The 16,525-nt window shown below is 50.4% G+C and overlaps 1 protein-coding gene across 2 annotated transcripts in view; it reads right to left on the bottom strand.

Moving 5' to 3' along the window:
- Window positions 1–323: 323 nt before the first annotated feature.
- Window positions 324–16,525, bottom strand: part of znf407 (zinc finger protein 407) — a 202,267-nt gene continuing 186,065 nt past the window's right edge. For both annotated transcript variants that reach the window (XM_090199397.1, XM_090199400.1), the window contains exon 9: window positions 324–2,869. In XM_090199397.1, coding sequence (XP_090055523.1) covers window positions 1,974–2,869 — 896 coding nt within the window. In that variant the 3' untranslated portion in view covers window positions 324–1,973. The remainder of the gene's footprint in view (window positions 2,870–16,525) is intronic.

Raw genomic sequence — 16,525 nt, 5'->3', positions numbered from 1 at the left:
GGCTGTACTACGGCCCTAAGTGAATATTGATTCCCTCTTCCAGCTCTTGAATACTGTAAGGAGAAAGAATGTGAGTGTTCTGTTCAACACAATGGAGGGAGAGAATAGGGGGCTGACCGAGGGAGAGGCGGATTATGATTAGGATGATGGTGGTCATGATGATGGTGATAATGACAATGGTGATGATCATGATGATGGTGATTGGAAACACACTTGGTCGAAGCTCCTATGCCAGTTGATGCATGTAAGTTCATGTGGTTTATGTGAATAGGAGATTGTATCACTGTCAAAGAAAACTTGAGGTGAACTAACACCTCTCCAAATGAAGATTGAGCTTTATTGTCATTACTCAAATGCCAGTATCATTACAATTTCATTTACAGAAACATATATTTACATTGACTGAGAGCAGTAAAGCCAATGAAAAAAAAAATACTTGTCAACTTGAATTGAATTATGATTATCAGAAACACATTTTGAGAACATCCTGAAAAACAGATGGACTGCCCATGGATTCAGACCAATCAGCATCCTGACCATATTGAGCAATTGCTGAAAGAAAAGCCAATCATTGGACTGCCCCTGGATTTAGACCAATCAGCCTCCTGGATATTTTCGATGTCCAAAATACTATTGGTCCTAGATTCAGCAAGGTAAGTTGTAATAGCCGGTCTTATCAAAACATGACCTATTAATGTACCTTTTTAAATGAGCAAAAAAAAAAAGAATTACATTTTTAATTGCAAATTAATTCACTACTTAAAGGAAAACTCCACCCAAAAAACGATATTTTGGTATTTGTTTTATTAGTCCATTGTTGATATAGTACAGAAATGTTTTGCATGTCCGCAATCAAGTCTTCAAGAGATGTAACTTTCAAAATACAGAAGTACAGCAGGTATGATGCATTTTACACCACATGATGATGCATTTTACACCACATGATGATGCATTTTACACCACATGATGCTGTATTTTACACCACATGATGCTGTATTTTACACCACATGATGATGCATTTTACACCACATGATGCTGTATTTTACACCACATGATGCTGCATTTGACACCACATGATGCTGCATTTGACACCACATGATGCTGCATTTGACACCACATGATGCTGCATTTTACACCACATGATGCTGCATTTTACACCACATGATGCTGCATTTGACACCACATGATGCTGCATTTGACACCACATGATGCTGCATTTTGCATCATGATGCAAAATGCATCACACCGGCTGTATTTCTATATTTCGAAAGTTATATATCTTCAAAAAGTGATTGATGACATGCAAAACCTTGTGGGACTGTATCAATAATGGACTAATTAAACAAATACCAAAATATCATTTTTTTGGGGTGAAAATGTCCTTGAAAATAAAGCTGTTATTATTCTCTAACTTTCAATAAAACCAAACCATGCAACTTAAAGACTGTAAGTCTTTCTAGGTAATGGGAAAATGTCCTGCTGGAAATGTCATCTTAAAATTATTATTTTTGTAATTGAACACATTTCAAAAAATAGAACCATGTGAAAATAGCCTATGTATTTCCAGTCATGACTCCAAAAACAAGTGGTAATTCTGGCATTGACTGTAAAATTATGCATATGTTAAATAATGTTAGCAATAAACTTCGCCCCTCACTATAACTCCATAGATGTCAAGGTTATCCTGAGTAAATCGTTACAAAATGGAGATAAAGCTATGTAAAAAAAATAATGACATTTTCCATGAAAGAGACAGAGAAAGACTCTTAAGGGCTTTAAGCTGGACATTTGTTCATCACACAGGGAGAGTCTCAATTGCATTTCCTTGATTTCTTGCATCCTCTCTCCTCCTTCTCAAAACCCAATGGATGAAAAGGTCAGAGGTCACTCCCCTATAACTTCTTATCCAACTGCTTTTGAGAAGGTGAGGAAAGAGGACTCGAGGAATCAAGGAAACTTGCCACAGTCACTGACTATTCCACCTCCACCTTCTCTAGAACCACGTTGTGTGGAGCTCCATCCAGGTAGTAGACCATCCTCTCCCCAGCCTGGCCCTCTGAAACGCCTTCACTCTGCTGGTCGTCCTCCCCTCCCTGGTGCTGGGTGTACATGGTCCCCTCCACCTGGAGGGTGTTATCATCCAGCTCTGTCACGATGTAGTGGGTCCCCTCATCGTTGACGATCACCTGGGTCAGCCCCTCCTTCATCATCAGCTGGCTGGCTGCAAACTGCAGCACCTCCTGGACCACCTGCTCCTCCTGCACCTGCTGCTCCTCGCACACCTCCTCCTCCGTCTTCACCTCCACCTCCATCTCCTCCTCCTCCACTCGCTCCATGACCTCTGACACAACTTCCTGGGTCATGACCTCTTGGCTGTCTTCTTCCTGCTGGCCCATCTCGCTGACGGCACTGAGGAGGGCATCCAGAGCCGTGGATGACTCCGACACCATGTGGTGGTGCATCGCCCTTCCCCCGTGACCTCCACCTCCGGCTGCAGACCCGCCGGACTCCAGCAGGACGTACTGGGTGGTGCCTCCGGCCAGGTGATGTGCCCCGCCTGCAGACACCTCCCTCCCTGAGGAGATGACCTGGCCATCCTCGGTGATGTGGAGCACCTCGGCCACCTGGCCCGCCATGGCCAGGTCCCGCAGGGTGGCAGCGGCTGACTCTTCCAGGGCCTGGTCGAAGGCCATCTCCCCATCGCCGTAACCCTGGATGATAATCACCTGCTGGACACTCTCCTGGCCCTCCAGCCCCTCCATGGAGCCCACCCTCCGCACCGGGAAGGCCCCGTCAAACGCTGTGTCAACCTCCACGAACGTGGCTCCCTGGCCCTTTAGACGACACTCGAACGACTTGGACACGATACCTGGGAAAAACACAGAGATATGGAGCAGTGTTAATGGCAAAGCAGTATGAAGTGCATTGGGTTTTGATAACATTCTGTCAATGGACATTTGAGTAATTAGGACTATACTTATAGCACCAGTTACCATTTATTCTTGTAGAAAAATGACTATTAACTATTCTGTAACCATGCCCTCGTGTCTTCAATCAGGGTTGATGGGGAAATGCTTTGTTCAAGAGAACACCAAAACACGTCAGATTTAGACAGTTTTCTTTACAAATAAAGGCATTTCTATACATTTTATAAAGAGTGCCTTGGTCCTCCTTTCTTTTTAATGACATGTTGTCTCTCTATTGTTTCTTTATTCCTTTTTAAATCAAGTTCTGCAGGGCACTGGCAAAGTTTATGTAATAGCAGAGCATAACATAAAGAATATATATCGAAATACTCCATTAACTTCATATGAAAAATAATCTAGTGCGCAATATTTGTAAAAAAAAAAAAAAAGTAAATACACAAATAAGAGAAAATCAAGATACTACAATGGGCGACAAGAAGTGGTGAGACATCATATGGTGCTAATTGATCCACACCATGCCCTGGCAGACCACAGGTTGCTATGGAGTTGCCAAGGCGATGGGAACGGTGTTAGAAATGGCATTGTTTAAGGCTGAGAGCAGCTCAGAGGATTCAGACGTGCACAATCTATCCAGAGGAAAAGGATTTGGAGAGGAACAGGAAAAGGAGACACTCACTCGTGGGGGGGGCGATACTTTGTGCGTTCCCCATGAATGACACGTAACATCAGAGTGAAATATTAGTGTAGATGACTGTGGCCGAGCGATGCCGGTTTCATTCCGGACAGAGGAGAAGAGGAGAGCTGTATCAGTTGCCCACTCCTTGAGAAGGCCTCTTTGTTTATCAGAGTCGACCCTATATCCTACCACTGTTTCCCTTTTTCCATGTCTTTGTCTGTCCCGTTCTGTCTGTGTCTCTCATCTCTCTTCCCCTCTCTCTCCTGTCCTTCTATTTCCCTATATCTCTCTGGATGGATCGCGTAATGTATTTATGCGCAAACCTGTAACAATACACGTCTAAAAATGAAATGCAAAATCTCACTAATCTCCTGAAGTGCACGGTCGGCAGGCCTCATCGCAATAGAAACTAACATTCAACTTCCGTGAGAAGTATAATGACACGACAGGAAACCAAGTCTCCATAATTCAGAGTGAACACATAGTCATGAATACTTCAGTCGGAAACACCAAGGTCAGTCTATGGACAGTCTATAGAACAAGTGCTGTGACAACTAGGACGCCTGTCCCTCTGGATGGGAGGCTGACATTTAGTACAGCAGAAGTTACAGAGACCCACTAGCCACCGCTATACTGCTACCGGTTTATGCCAACGCTCAACTGCTAAGAGCCAAGAAGCCAACCGGAGAGGACAATAACTCAATGCTGTGATGTTTTATACATGACCATAAAACGAGTATGTGTACGTGTGTGTGTGCGCTTATGTGTGTGTGTGTGTATGTGTGTGTGTGTGTGTGTGTGTGTGTGTGTGTGTGGCATATAGGAGGCATCGCTAGCGTGTGTCACATTATCCGCGGGGTGCTGTCTGCCGGGCCTAGCAGCAACCTGCCTGCCCGCTGAGGTTTATGGGGTGTCACTCAGTCGCCGCCGCGAATCAAGTTAATGTTGCACATCCCATCTCTTCACTTGTCCCCGTACTCCCGGTGGAAGAACAACATTTGAACAGCGTGATTTGGCCCCGGCGAGAGGCTGATGCGTGTTTTAATATGTGTTTTGAGTGTTCTGAGTGACTGATTCCTTTAACCAGCGAGTCGTGAGGACAGAGAGAAGCACACTGCATTATTTGAAGTGATGCCAAACAAGATGGAGGCTCGGGCGAGAATAAGATAAAAAGAAGGAAGGGGAGCTATTGAAGGGAGGCTCTGATGCCGTTTCTCCAGATGAGAGTGGCCTCCCTACAGAGAACGAGGGAAAAGCCACAACAGAGATGGAATGGGGAGAGAATAAAGAATACAATAATTATAGTGTCAGAGACACAGGAGAATGCAGACTGACAAAACGACAGTCAGTCAGTCAGACACACATACACAGCCAGTGTGCTTGCATACTTAAAGACCTTGAAAAACGAGAAAATTGTACTGTTTGTCCATTTTGAGATGCCGTAGGCGGTATACACTTCCTCAAAATAGTCAGAATTAATCTAAGATCATTAAAAAATATCTGGCATTCATTTTGAAATGTTTTGCCGAAGAGATCTTAGTCTCGCAATTTTACATCTGACTATGTACTGTTTGGTGCAGTATGTCTCAAGTGGAGTCGTCACTCGTTGAATCACAACAGGCACTTCAGCTTGCGCCGAGAAAAAAAAATGTGGGCGCCCGAACAGCTGAAAAAACCGAAGCCGAAGTCCAAAACGATCAAAACCGTCACAAAATGTTGTCATAATACCTGTCCAGAAACTGTTTTGGCTGGGAAGCATGCGAACGCCTTTAGCCTACCTCATTACCATACAACCAACAGCTTGGAGTCGTCAGTGTAGTGTACTCTACAGATGCAGCTACAGTTGAAGTCAGAAGTTTACATACACTTAGGTTGGAGTCATTAAAACTTGTTGTTCACCACTACACACATTTCTTGTTAACAAACTATAGTTTTGGGGCCTCCCGGGTGGCGCAGTGGTTAAGGGCACTGTACTGCAGCGCCAGCTGTGCCATCAGAGTCCCTGGGTTCCCTGAGCCCAGGCTCTGACGTAACCGGCCGCGACCGGGAGGTCCGTGGGGCGACACACAATTGGCCTAGCGTCGCCCGGGTTAGGGAGGGCTTGGTCGGTAGGGGTGTCCTTGTCTCATCGCGCACCAGCGACTCCTGTAGCGGGCTGGGCGCAGGTGCACCCAGGTGCACGGTGTTTCCTCCGGCGCATTGGTGCGGCTGGCTTCCGGGTTGGATGCGTGCTTGGAAAATTCCAGAAAATGATGTCATGGCTTTAGAAGCTTCTGAAAGGCTAATTGACATCATTTGAGTCAATTGGAGGTGTACCTGTGGATGTATTTCAAGGCCTACCTTCAAACTCAGTGCCTCTTTGCTTGACATCATGGGAAAATCAAAAGAAATCAACCAAGACCTCAGAAAAAAATTGTAGACCTCCAAAAGTCTGGTTCATCCTAGAGAGCAATTTCCAAATGCCTGAAGGTACCACGTTCATCTGTACAAACAATAGTACGCAAGTATAAACACCATGGGACCACGCAGCCGTCATACCGCTCAGGAAGGAGATGCGTTCTGTCTCCTAGAGATGAACGTACTTTGGGTGCGAAAAGTGCAAATCAATCCCAGAACAACAGCAAAAGATCTTGTGAAGATGCTGGAGGAAAAAGGTACAAAAGCATCTATATCCACAGTAAAACGAGTCCTATATCGACATAACCTGAAAGGTCACTTAACAAGGAAGAAGCCACTGCTCCAAAACCGCCATAAAAAACCAGACTACGGGTTGCAACTACACATGGGGATGAAGATCGTACTTTTTGGAGAAAAGTCTGATGAAACAAAAATAGAACTGTTTGGCCATAATGACCATTGTTATGTTTGGAGTAAAAAGGGGGAGGCTTGCAAGCCAAAGAACACTATCCCAACCGTAAAGCATGGGGGTGACAGCACCATGTTGTGGGGGTGCTTTGCTGCAGGAGGGACGGGTACACTTCACAAAATAGATAATTTTTCTGCCTCATGATGCTATGTGGATATGTTGAAGCAACATCTCAAGACATCGGTCAGGAAGTTAAAGCTCGGTCGCAAATGGGTCTTCTAAATGGACAATGACCCCAAGCATACTTCCAAAGTTGAGGCAAAATGGCTTAAGGGCAACAAAGTCAAGGTATTGGAGTGGCCATCACAAAGCTCTGACCTCAATCCTATAGAAAATGTGAGGGCAGAACTGAAAAACCGTGTGCGAGCAAGGAGGCCTACAAACCTGACTCAGTTACACCAGCTCTGTCAGGAGGAATGTGCCAAAATTCACCCAACTTATTGTGGGAAGCTTGTGGAAGGCTACCCGAAATGTTTGACCCAAGTTTAAACAATTTAAAGGCAAGTCTACCAAATTCTAATTGAGTGTATGCAAGCGCCTGTCCCACTGGGAATGTGATGAAAGAAATAAAAGCTGAAATAAATCATTCTCTCTACTATTATTCAGACATTTTTTTACTGGGATTCAATGCCAGGAATTGTGAAAAACTGAGTTTAAATGTATTTGGCTAAGGTGTATGTAAACTTCCGACTTCAACTGTATATATTGATCAGTGGATCAATGCCTCCAGCCAGCACATCCTGTGGTGTTGGGTAGAGGAGGAGGGGGGGGGGGGTTCTAAGTGGCATTACTGACGCCAGGAGTTGGAGGAATTAACCTTTAGCACCGACATGCAGCACCGACCAATCAATTACACAATTCAACCTTAACATTGTCTGAACTGCCTTAACACTGAACTGAACATACAGCATTTAGAGGGAATACCACAGTGTCTCCTGACCCCTCCTGTCTCAGCCTCCAGTATTTATGCTGCAGTAGTTTATGTGTCGGGGGGCTAGGGTCAGTTTGTTATATCTGGAGTACTTCTCCTGTCCTATTCGGTGTCCTGTGTGAATCTAAGTGTGCGTTCTCTAATTCTCTCCTTCTCTCTTTCTCTCTCTCGGAGGACCTGAGCCCTAGGACCATGCCCCAGGAATACCTGACATGATGACTCCTTGCTGTCCCCAGTCCACCTGACTGTGCTGCTGCTCCAGTTTCAACTGTTCTGCCTTATTATTATTCGACCATGCTGGTCATTTATGAACATTTGAACATCTTGACCATGTTCTGTTATAATCTCCACCCGGCACAGCCAGAAGAGGACTGGCCACCCCACATAGCCTGGTTCCTCTCTAGGTTTCTTCCTAGGTTTTGGCCTTTCTAGGGAGTTTTTCCTAGCCACCGTGCTTCTACACCTGCATTGCTTGCTGTTTGGGGTTTTAGGCTGGGTTTCTGTACAGCACTTTGAGATATCAGCTGATGTACGAAGGGCTATATAAATACATTTGATTTGATTTGATTTGAATACATATCATCCTAGACATAGCGGACAGTCGAACCTGGATTGGACATAAGCATCAGCCAGCTCAGTCAATTATACTGTATCAAACATGACAGCACAATGACAACACTGTGAAAAACACATTGGCTTTAAGATAAATTATTTTCAAACCGCATCCTTTACAATCCCAATCCCAGGATTACGTAAAATTAGAGATATGAACCTGGATGCTTCGAACGGGGCGGTGCGAGACCACTAAACCCGAGATATTTTATTTTGTGAGGCCGTTGTACAGCTGATGCACAAACAGGATGGGCGCCCGAGGTGCTGTCGGGGCGTTGAAGGTGACACAGCTAAGTAGTTCAAGTGTCAGAGAGAGCATGTATCCAGGTCACCAAGGATGGGCTGTGGGGGGGGGGGACATGGGAGGTTAGGTTAGGGGGGAGGGTTAGCAGAAGGACACCCCCCCCCCCCCCCCCACTACAAGGAACAGGCTACATGCTCGAAAGTAGACCCACTCCCCCCCCTCCAAGCCCAGGCAAGGAGAGGCGGAGCGGGGACCAACAGGTCAGCTGTCGAGGGAGGTGTTCTTGTCACCTGCTTTGTTCCAGCTGAAAGGGACTGAGAGGGACCACTGTCACCTTTACAAGCTCTATGAATCAACGCCAGGGAGAGGGAGAGGGAGAGAGAGAGAGAGAGAGAGAGACAGAGAGAGAGACAGCGAGAGAGACAGAGAGAGAGAGGGAGAGAGAGAGAGAGAGAGAGAGAGAGAGAGACAGAGAGAGAGAGAGAGAGAGAGAGAGAGAGAGAGAGAGAGAGAGAGAGACAGAGAGAGAGAGAGAGAGAGAGAGAGAGAGAGAGACAGAGAGAGAGAGAGAGACAGAGAGAGAGAGACAGAGACAGAGACAGAGAGAGAGAGGGAGGACTGGCCTGGTGACCAAAAAAACAAGCAATTACACCAGGACGAGATTGACAGGGGGACAGACGGATGAGGAGGGGAGAAAGATGAGAGAAGGATAAGGAGGAGAGAGAAGGGCGGAGACACAGCACAGTGCACACCCCAAGGACAAACAGCCATACAAGGGCACACTGATCTTTCTAGGTCAACCGTATATTCAACATGTTGCTCAAGAGAGGCACATAAATTCTATTCTTCAAGAATCAATGGGTTTAAATCATTCATTTAAATAATCATAAGTAATCATAAAAATCACAGAGTGGGCCTTTAAGGACATATAATTAGGGCATAGGGCTGCCAGTCAAAGGAAGAAGGCATACAACCAGGGTTTGGTACAGTGTTGGTCACCCACAACGCATACATCCAGGTCACTATCCTCTTCTCTCCTCCCTGCACTCCTCTCTCTCCTCCCTGTAATCCTCTCTCTCCTCCCTGCACTCCTCTCTCTCCTCCCTGCACTCCTCTCTCTCCTCCCTGCACTCCTCTCTCTCCTCCCTGCACTCCCCTCTCTCCTCCCTGCACTCCTCTCTCTCCTCCCTGCAATCCTCTCTCTCCTCCCTGCACTCCGCTCTCTACTCCCTGCACTCCTCTCTCTCCTCCCTGCACTCCTCTCCCTCCTCCATGCACTCCTCTCTCTCCTCCCTGCAATCCTCTCTCCTCCCTGCACTCCTCTCTCTCCTCCCTGCACTCCTCTCTCTCCTCCCTGCAATCCTCTCTCTCCTCCCTGCACTCCTCTCTCCTCCCTGCACTCCTCTCTCTCCTCCCTGCACTCCTCTCTCTCCTCCCTGCAATCCTCTCTCTCCTCCCTGCACTCCTCTCTCCTCCCTGCACTCCTCTCTCTCCTCCCTGCACTCCTCTCTCTCCTCCCTGCACTCCTATCTCTCCTCCCCGCACTCCTCTCTCTCCTCCCTGCAATCCTCTCTCTCCCCCCTGCAATCCTCTCTCTCCTCCCTGCACTCCTCTCTCTCCTCCCTGCAATCCTCTCTCTCCTCCCTGCAATCTTCTCTCTCCTCCCTGTACTCCTCTCTCCTCCCTGCACTCCTCTCTCTCCTCCCTGTACTCCTCTATCTCCCTCCCTGCACTCCTCTCTCTCCTCCCTGCAATCCTCTCTCTCCTCCCTGCAATCCTCTCTCTCCTCCCTGCACTCCTCTCTCTCCTCCCTGCAATCTTCTCTCTCCTCCCTGCAATCCTCTCTCCTCCGTGCACTCCTCTCTCTCCTCCGTGCACTCCTCTCTCCTCCCTGCACTCCTCTCTCTCCTCCCTGCACTCCTCTCTCCTCCCTGCACTCCTCTCTCTCCTCCCTGCACTCCTCTCTCTCCTCCCTGCACTCCTCTCTCTCCTCCCTGCACTCCTCTCTCTCCTCCCTGCACTCCTCTCTCTCCTCCCTGCACTCCTCTCTCTCCTCCCTGGATTCCTCTCTCTCCTCCCTGCACTCCTCTCTCTCCTCCCTGCACTCCCCTCTCTCCTCCCTGGACTCCTCTCTCTCCTCCCTGCACTCCGCTCTCTACTCCCTGCACTCCTCTCTCTCCTCCCTGCACTCCTCTCTCTCCTCCCTGCACTCCTATCTCTCCTCCCTGCAATCCTCTCTCCTCCCCGCACTCCTCTCTCTCCTCCTTGCACTCCTCTCTCTCCTCCCTGCAATCCTCTCTCTCCTCCCTGCAATCCTCTCTCTCCTCCCTGTACTCCTCTCTCCTCCCTGCACTCCTCTCTCTCCTCCCTGCACTCCTCTATCTCCTCCCTGCACTCCTCTCTCTCCTCCCTGCAATCCTCTCTCTCCTCCCTGCACTCCTCTCTCTCCTCCCTGCACTCCTCTCTCTCCTCCCTGCAATCTTCTCTCTCCTCCCTGCACTCCTCTCTCCTCCCTGCACTCCTCTCTCTCCTCCCTGCACTCCTCTCTCCTCCCTGCACTCCTCTCTCTCCTCCCTGCACTCCTCTCTCTCCTCCCTGCACTCCTCTCTCTCCTCCCTGCACTCCTCTCTCTCCTCCCTGCACTCCTCTCTCTCCTTCCTGCACTCCTCTCCTCCCTGCACTCCTCTCTCTCCTCCCTGCAATCCTCTCTCTCCTCCCTGCAATCCTCTCTCTCCTCCCTGCACTCCTCTCTCTCCTCCCTGCAATCCTCTCTCTCCTCCATGCACTCCTCACTCTCCTCCCTGCACTCCTCTCTCTCCTCCCTGCAATCCTCTCTCTCCTCCCTGCACTCCTCTCTCTACTCCCTGCACTCCTCTCTCTCCTCCCTGCACTCCTCTCTCTTCCCCCTGCACTCCTCTCTCTCCTCCCTGCAATCCTCTCTCTCCTTCCTGCACTCCTCTCTCTCCTCCCTGCAATCCTCTCTCTCCTCCCTGCAATCCTCTCTCTCCTCCCTGCACTCCTCTGTCTCCTCCCTGCAATCCTCTCTCTCCTCCCTGCAATCCTCTCTCTCCTCCCTGCAATCCTCTCTCCTCCCTGCACTCCTCTCTCCTCCCTGCACTCCTCTCTCCTCCCTGCAATCCTCTCTCTCCTCCCTGCACTCCTCTCTCTCCTCCCTGCAATCCTCTCTCTCCTCCCTGCACTCCTCTCTCTCCTCCCTGCACTCCTCTCTCTCCTCCCTGCAATCCTCTCTCTCCTCCCTGCACTCCTCTCTCTCCTCCCTGCAATCCTCTCTCTCCTCCCTGCACTCCTCTCTCTCCTCCCTGCAATCCTCTCTCTCCTCCCTGCAATCCTCTCTCTCCTCCCTGCAATCCTCTCTCTCCTCCCTGCAATACTCTCTCCTCCCTGCACTCCTCTCTCTCCTCCCTGCACTCCTCTCTCTCCTCCCTGCAATCCTCTCTCTCCTCCCTGCACTCCTCTCTCTCCTCCCTGCAATCCTCTCTCTCCTCCCTGCAATCCTCTCTCTCCTCCCTGCACTCCTCTCTCTCCTCCCTGCAATCCTCTCTCTCCTCCCTGCACTCCTCTCTCCTCCCTGCAAACCTCTCTCTCCTCCCTGCACTCCTCTCTCTCCTCCCTGTAATCCTCTCTCTCCTCCCTGCACTCCTCTCTCTCCTCCCTGCACTCCTCTCTCTCCTCCCAGCAATCCTCTCTCTCCTCCCTGCAATCCTCTCTCTCCTCCCTGCAATCCTCTCTCTCCTCCCTGCAATCCTCTCTCTCCTCCCTGCACTCCTCTCTCTCCTCCCTGCACTCCTCTCTCTCCTCCCTGCAATCCTCTCTCTCCTCCCTGCACTCCTCTCTCTCCTCCCTGTAATCCTCTCTCTCTCCTCCCTGCACTCCTCTCTCTCCTCCCTGCACTCTTCTGTCTCCTCCCTGCAATCCTCTCTCTCCTCCCTGCAATACTATCTCTCCTCCCTGTAATCCTCTCTCTCCTCTCTCTCCTCCCTGCACTCGTCTCTCTCCTCCCTGCACTCCTCTCTCTCCTCCCTGCACTCCTCTCTCTCCTCCCTGCACTTGTCTCTCTCCTCCCTGCACTCGTCTCCCTCCTCCCTGCAATCCTCTCTCTCCTCCCTGCACTCCTCTCTCTCCTCCCTGCACTCCTCTCTCTCCTCCCTGCACTCCTCTCTCTCCTCCCTGCACTCCTCTCTCTCCTCCCTGCAATCCTCTCTCTCCCCCCTGCACTCCTCTCTCTCCCCCCTGCAATCATCTCTCTCCTCCCTGCACTCGTCTCTCTCCTCCTTGCAATCCTCTCTCTCCCCTCAGCTCCTTTTCTGCTGACTCTCCCCTGGCCAAGACTGGCTGACCCCCTAGTCACCCACGTCTTTGCCACCAGGGGACGGAGGGTGGCGAGAACGTGGGTGAGGTTGGGGGGGGGGGGGGGGGGGTCTGACCCTTTGTCTCATTGACCTTCCTGACCACCCAGAAATTGGAAGAGGACTGGATGATTCGTTCTGAGGAATCACAGACACACACACATTTCACTGACTCTTGGGTGAATTACCACCATGGCCCAAGCTGCTTTCTAGCAGAGTTGCCGTTACATTATACATGTGCCCCATAAGTCACCATGGGTTCTCTTACAGAGCACCGCTGAGAAAGCACGCACGCACGCACGCACACACATACACACACACACTTCCATTGGGGCACAATATCTGTGATAGTTAGCGTCAGATCGAAAGCTTGATAAAGGAGCTGAGGTTAGTGAGGCCTGCATGAGCCTCCGCTCAGAGGACTGACACATGGAATCATCACAAAGAGCCCAACAGAACAGACTGCTTCAGTCACTCCTCCACTCTCCTTCCTACCCTTCTCTCACTCTCCCCATTACACCTCTCTCTCTCTCCCCATTACACCTCTCTCTCTCACTCTCCCCATTACACCTCCCTCCCTCTCTCACTCTCCCCATTACACCTCTCTCTCTCTCTCCCCATTACACCTCTCTCTCACTCTCCCCCATTACCCCTCTCTCTCTCACTCTCCCCATTACACCTCTCTCTCTCTCACTCTCTCCATTACACCTCTCTCTCTCTCACTCTCCCCATTACACCTCCCTCTCTCTCACTCTCCCCATTACAACTCCCTCTCTCTCTCTCTCACTCTCCCCATTACACCTCTCTCTCTCTCACTCTCCCCATTACACCTCCCTCTCTCTCTCTCTCTCTCTCTCTCTCTCTCTCACTCTCCCCATTACACCTCCCTCTCTCTCGCTCTCTCTCTCAATTTCCCCATTAGACCTCCCTCTCTCTCGCTCTCTCTCTCACTCTCCCCATTACACCTCCCTCTCTCTCGCTCGCTCTCTCACTCTCCCCATTACACCTCCCTCTCTCTCACTCTCCCCATTACACCTCCCTCTCTCTCACTCGCTCTCTCACTCTCCCCATTACACCTCCCTCTCTCTCTCTCTCTCTCTCTCACTCTCCCCATTACACCTCTCTCTCTCTCACTCTCCCCATTACATCTCCCTCTCTCTCTCACTCTCCCCATTACACCTCTCTCTCTCTCCCCATTACACCTCTCTCTCTCTCTCTCACTCTCCCCATTACACCTCCCTCTCTCTCTCTCACTCTCTCACTCTCCCCATTACACCTCCCTCTCTCTCGCTCTCTCACTCTCCCCATTACATCTCCCTCTCTCTCTCACTCTCCCCATTACACCTCTCTCTCTCTCCCCATTACACCTCTCTCTCTCTCTCTCTCACTCTCCCCATTACACCTCCCTCTCTCTCTCTCACTCTCTCACTCTCCCCATTACACATCCCTCTCTCTCGCTCTCTCACTCTCCCCATTACACCTCCCTCTCTCTCGCTCTCTCTCTCACTCACCCCATTACCTCCCTCTCTCTCACTCTCTCAATTACACCTCCCTCTCTCTCGCTCGCTCTCTCACTCTCCCCATTACACCTCCCTCTCTCTCTCTCTCTCTCACTCTCCCCATTACACCTCTCTCTCTCTCACTCTCCCCATTATATCTCCCTCTCTCTCTCACTCTCCCCATTACACCTCTCTCTCTCTCCCCATTACACCTCTCTCTCTCTCTCTCTCACTCTCCCCATTACACCTCCCTCTCTCTCTCTCTCTCCCCATTACACCTCCCTCTCTCTCTCACTCTCCCCATTACACCTCCCTCTCTCTCACTCTCTCTCACTCTCCCCATTACACCTCTCTCTCTCTCACTCTCCCCATTACACCTCCCTCTCTCTCGCTCGCTCTCTCTCTCACTCTCCCCATTACACCTCCCTCTCTCTCACTCTCCCCATTACATCTCCCTCTCTCTCTCACTCTCCCCATTACACCTCTCTCTCTCTCGCTCGCTCTCTCACTCTCTCACTCTCCCCATTACACCTCCCTCTCTCTCGCTCGCTCTCTCACTCTCTCACTCTCCCCATTACACCTCCCTCTCTCTCTCACTCTCCCCATTACACCTCCCTCTCTCTCACTCTCTCTCACTCTCCCCATTACACCTCTCTCTCTCTCACTCTCCCCATTACACCTCCCTCTCTCTCGCTCGCTCTCTCTCTCACTCTCCCCATTACACCTCCCTCTCTCTCACTCTCCCCATTACATCTCCCTCTCTCTCTCACTCTCCCCATTACACCTCTCTCTCTCTCGCTCGCTCTCTCACTCTCTCACTCTCCCCATTACACCTCTCTCTCTCTCGCTCGCTCTCTCACTCTCTCACTCTCCCCATTACACCTCTCTCTCTCTCTCTCTCTCTCTCACTCTCCCCATTACACCTCCCTCTCTCTCGCTCGCTCTCTCACTCTCCCCAATACACCTCCCTCTCTCTCTCTCTCTCTCTCTCTCACTCTCCCCATTACATCTCCCTCTCTCTCTCACTCTCCCCATTACACCTCTCTCTCTCTCCCCATTACACCTCTCCCTCTCTCTCTCTCTCACTCTCCCCATTACACCTCCCTCTCTCTCTCACTATCCCCATTACACCACCCTCTCTCTCACTCTCTCTCTCAATCTCCCCATTACACCTCTCACTCTCTCACTCTCCCCATTACACCTCTCTCTCTCTCACTCTCCCCATTACACCTCCCTCTCTCTCGCTCGCTCTCTCTCTCACTCTCCCCATTACACCTCCCTCTCTCTCACTCTCCCCATTACACCTCCCTCTCTCTCGCTCGCTCTCTCACTCTCCCCAATACACCTCCCTCTCTCTCTCTCTCTCTCTCTCTCACTCTCCCCATTACATCTCCCTCTCTCTCTCACTCTCCCCATTACACCTCTCTCTCTCTCCCCATTACACCTCTCCCTCTCTCTCTCTCTCACTCTCCCCATTACACCTCCCTCTCTCTCTCACTATCCCCATTACACCACCCTCTCTCTCACTCTCTCTCTCAATCTCCCCATTACACCTCTCACTCTCTCACTCTCCCCATTACACCTCCCTCTCTCTCTCTCACTCTCCCCATTACACCTCCCTCTCTCTCACTCTCTCTCCCACTCTCCCCATTACACCTCTCTCTCTCTCACTCTCTCTCTCTCACTCTCCCCATTACACCTCCCTCTCTCTCACTCTCTCTCTCACTCTCCCCATTACACCTCTCTCTCTCTCACTCTCCCCATTACACCTCCCTCTCTCTCGCTCTCTCTCTCACTCTACCCATTACACCTCTCTCTCTCTCTCTCCCCATTACACCTCCCTCTCTCTCACTCCCCCCATTACACCTTCCTCTCTCTCGTTCTCACTCTCCCCATTACACCTCCCTCTCTCTCGCTCTCTCTCTCACTCTCCCCATTACACCTCCCTCTCTTGCTCTCTCTCTCACTCTCCCCATTACACCTCCCTCGCTCTCTCTCTCACTCTCCCCATTAAACCTCCCTCTCTCTCTCACTCTCCCTATTACACCTCCCTCTCTCTCGCTCTCTCTCACTCTCCCCATTACACCTCCCTCGCTCTCTCTCTCACTCTCCCCATTACACCTACCTCTCTCTCGCTCTCTCTCTCACTCTCCCCATTGCACCTATCTATCTCTCGCTCACTCTCCCCATTACACCCACCTCTCTCTACCTCCCTCTCTCTCGCCCTCTCTCTACCTCGCCCTCTCTCTACCTCGCCCTCTCTCTACCTCCCTCTCTCTAACTCGCCCTCTCTCTACCTCCCTCTCTCTAACTCGCCCTCTCTCTAACTCACCCTCTCTCTACCTCACCCTCTCTCTACCTCTCTCTACATCCCCCTCTCTCTAACTCGCCCTCTTTCTACCT

Source organism: Oncorhynchus mykiss, chromosome 2 (genome assembly GCF_057628025.1).
Source record: "Oncorhynchus mykiss isolate SJ-2025 chromosome 2, ASM5762802v1, whole genome shotgun sequence".
In the NCBI taxonomy this organism is placed as follows: Eukaryota; Metazoa; Chordata; class Actinopteri; order Salmoniformes; family Salmonidae; genus Oncorhynchus; species Oncorhynchus mykiss.
This window is presented reverse-complemented; position numbering and strand designations above follow the sequence as displayed.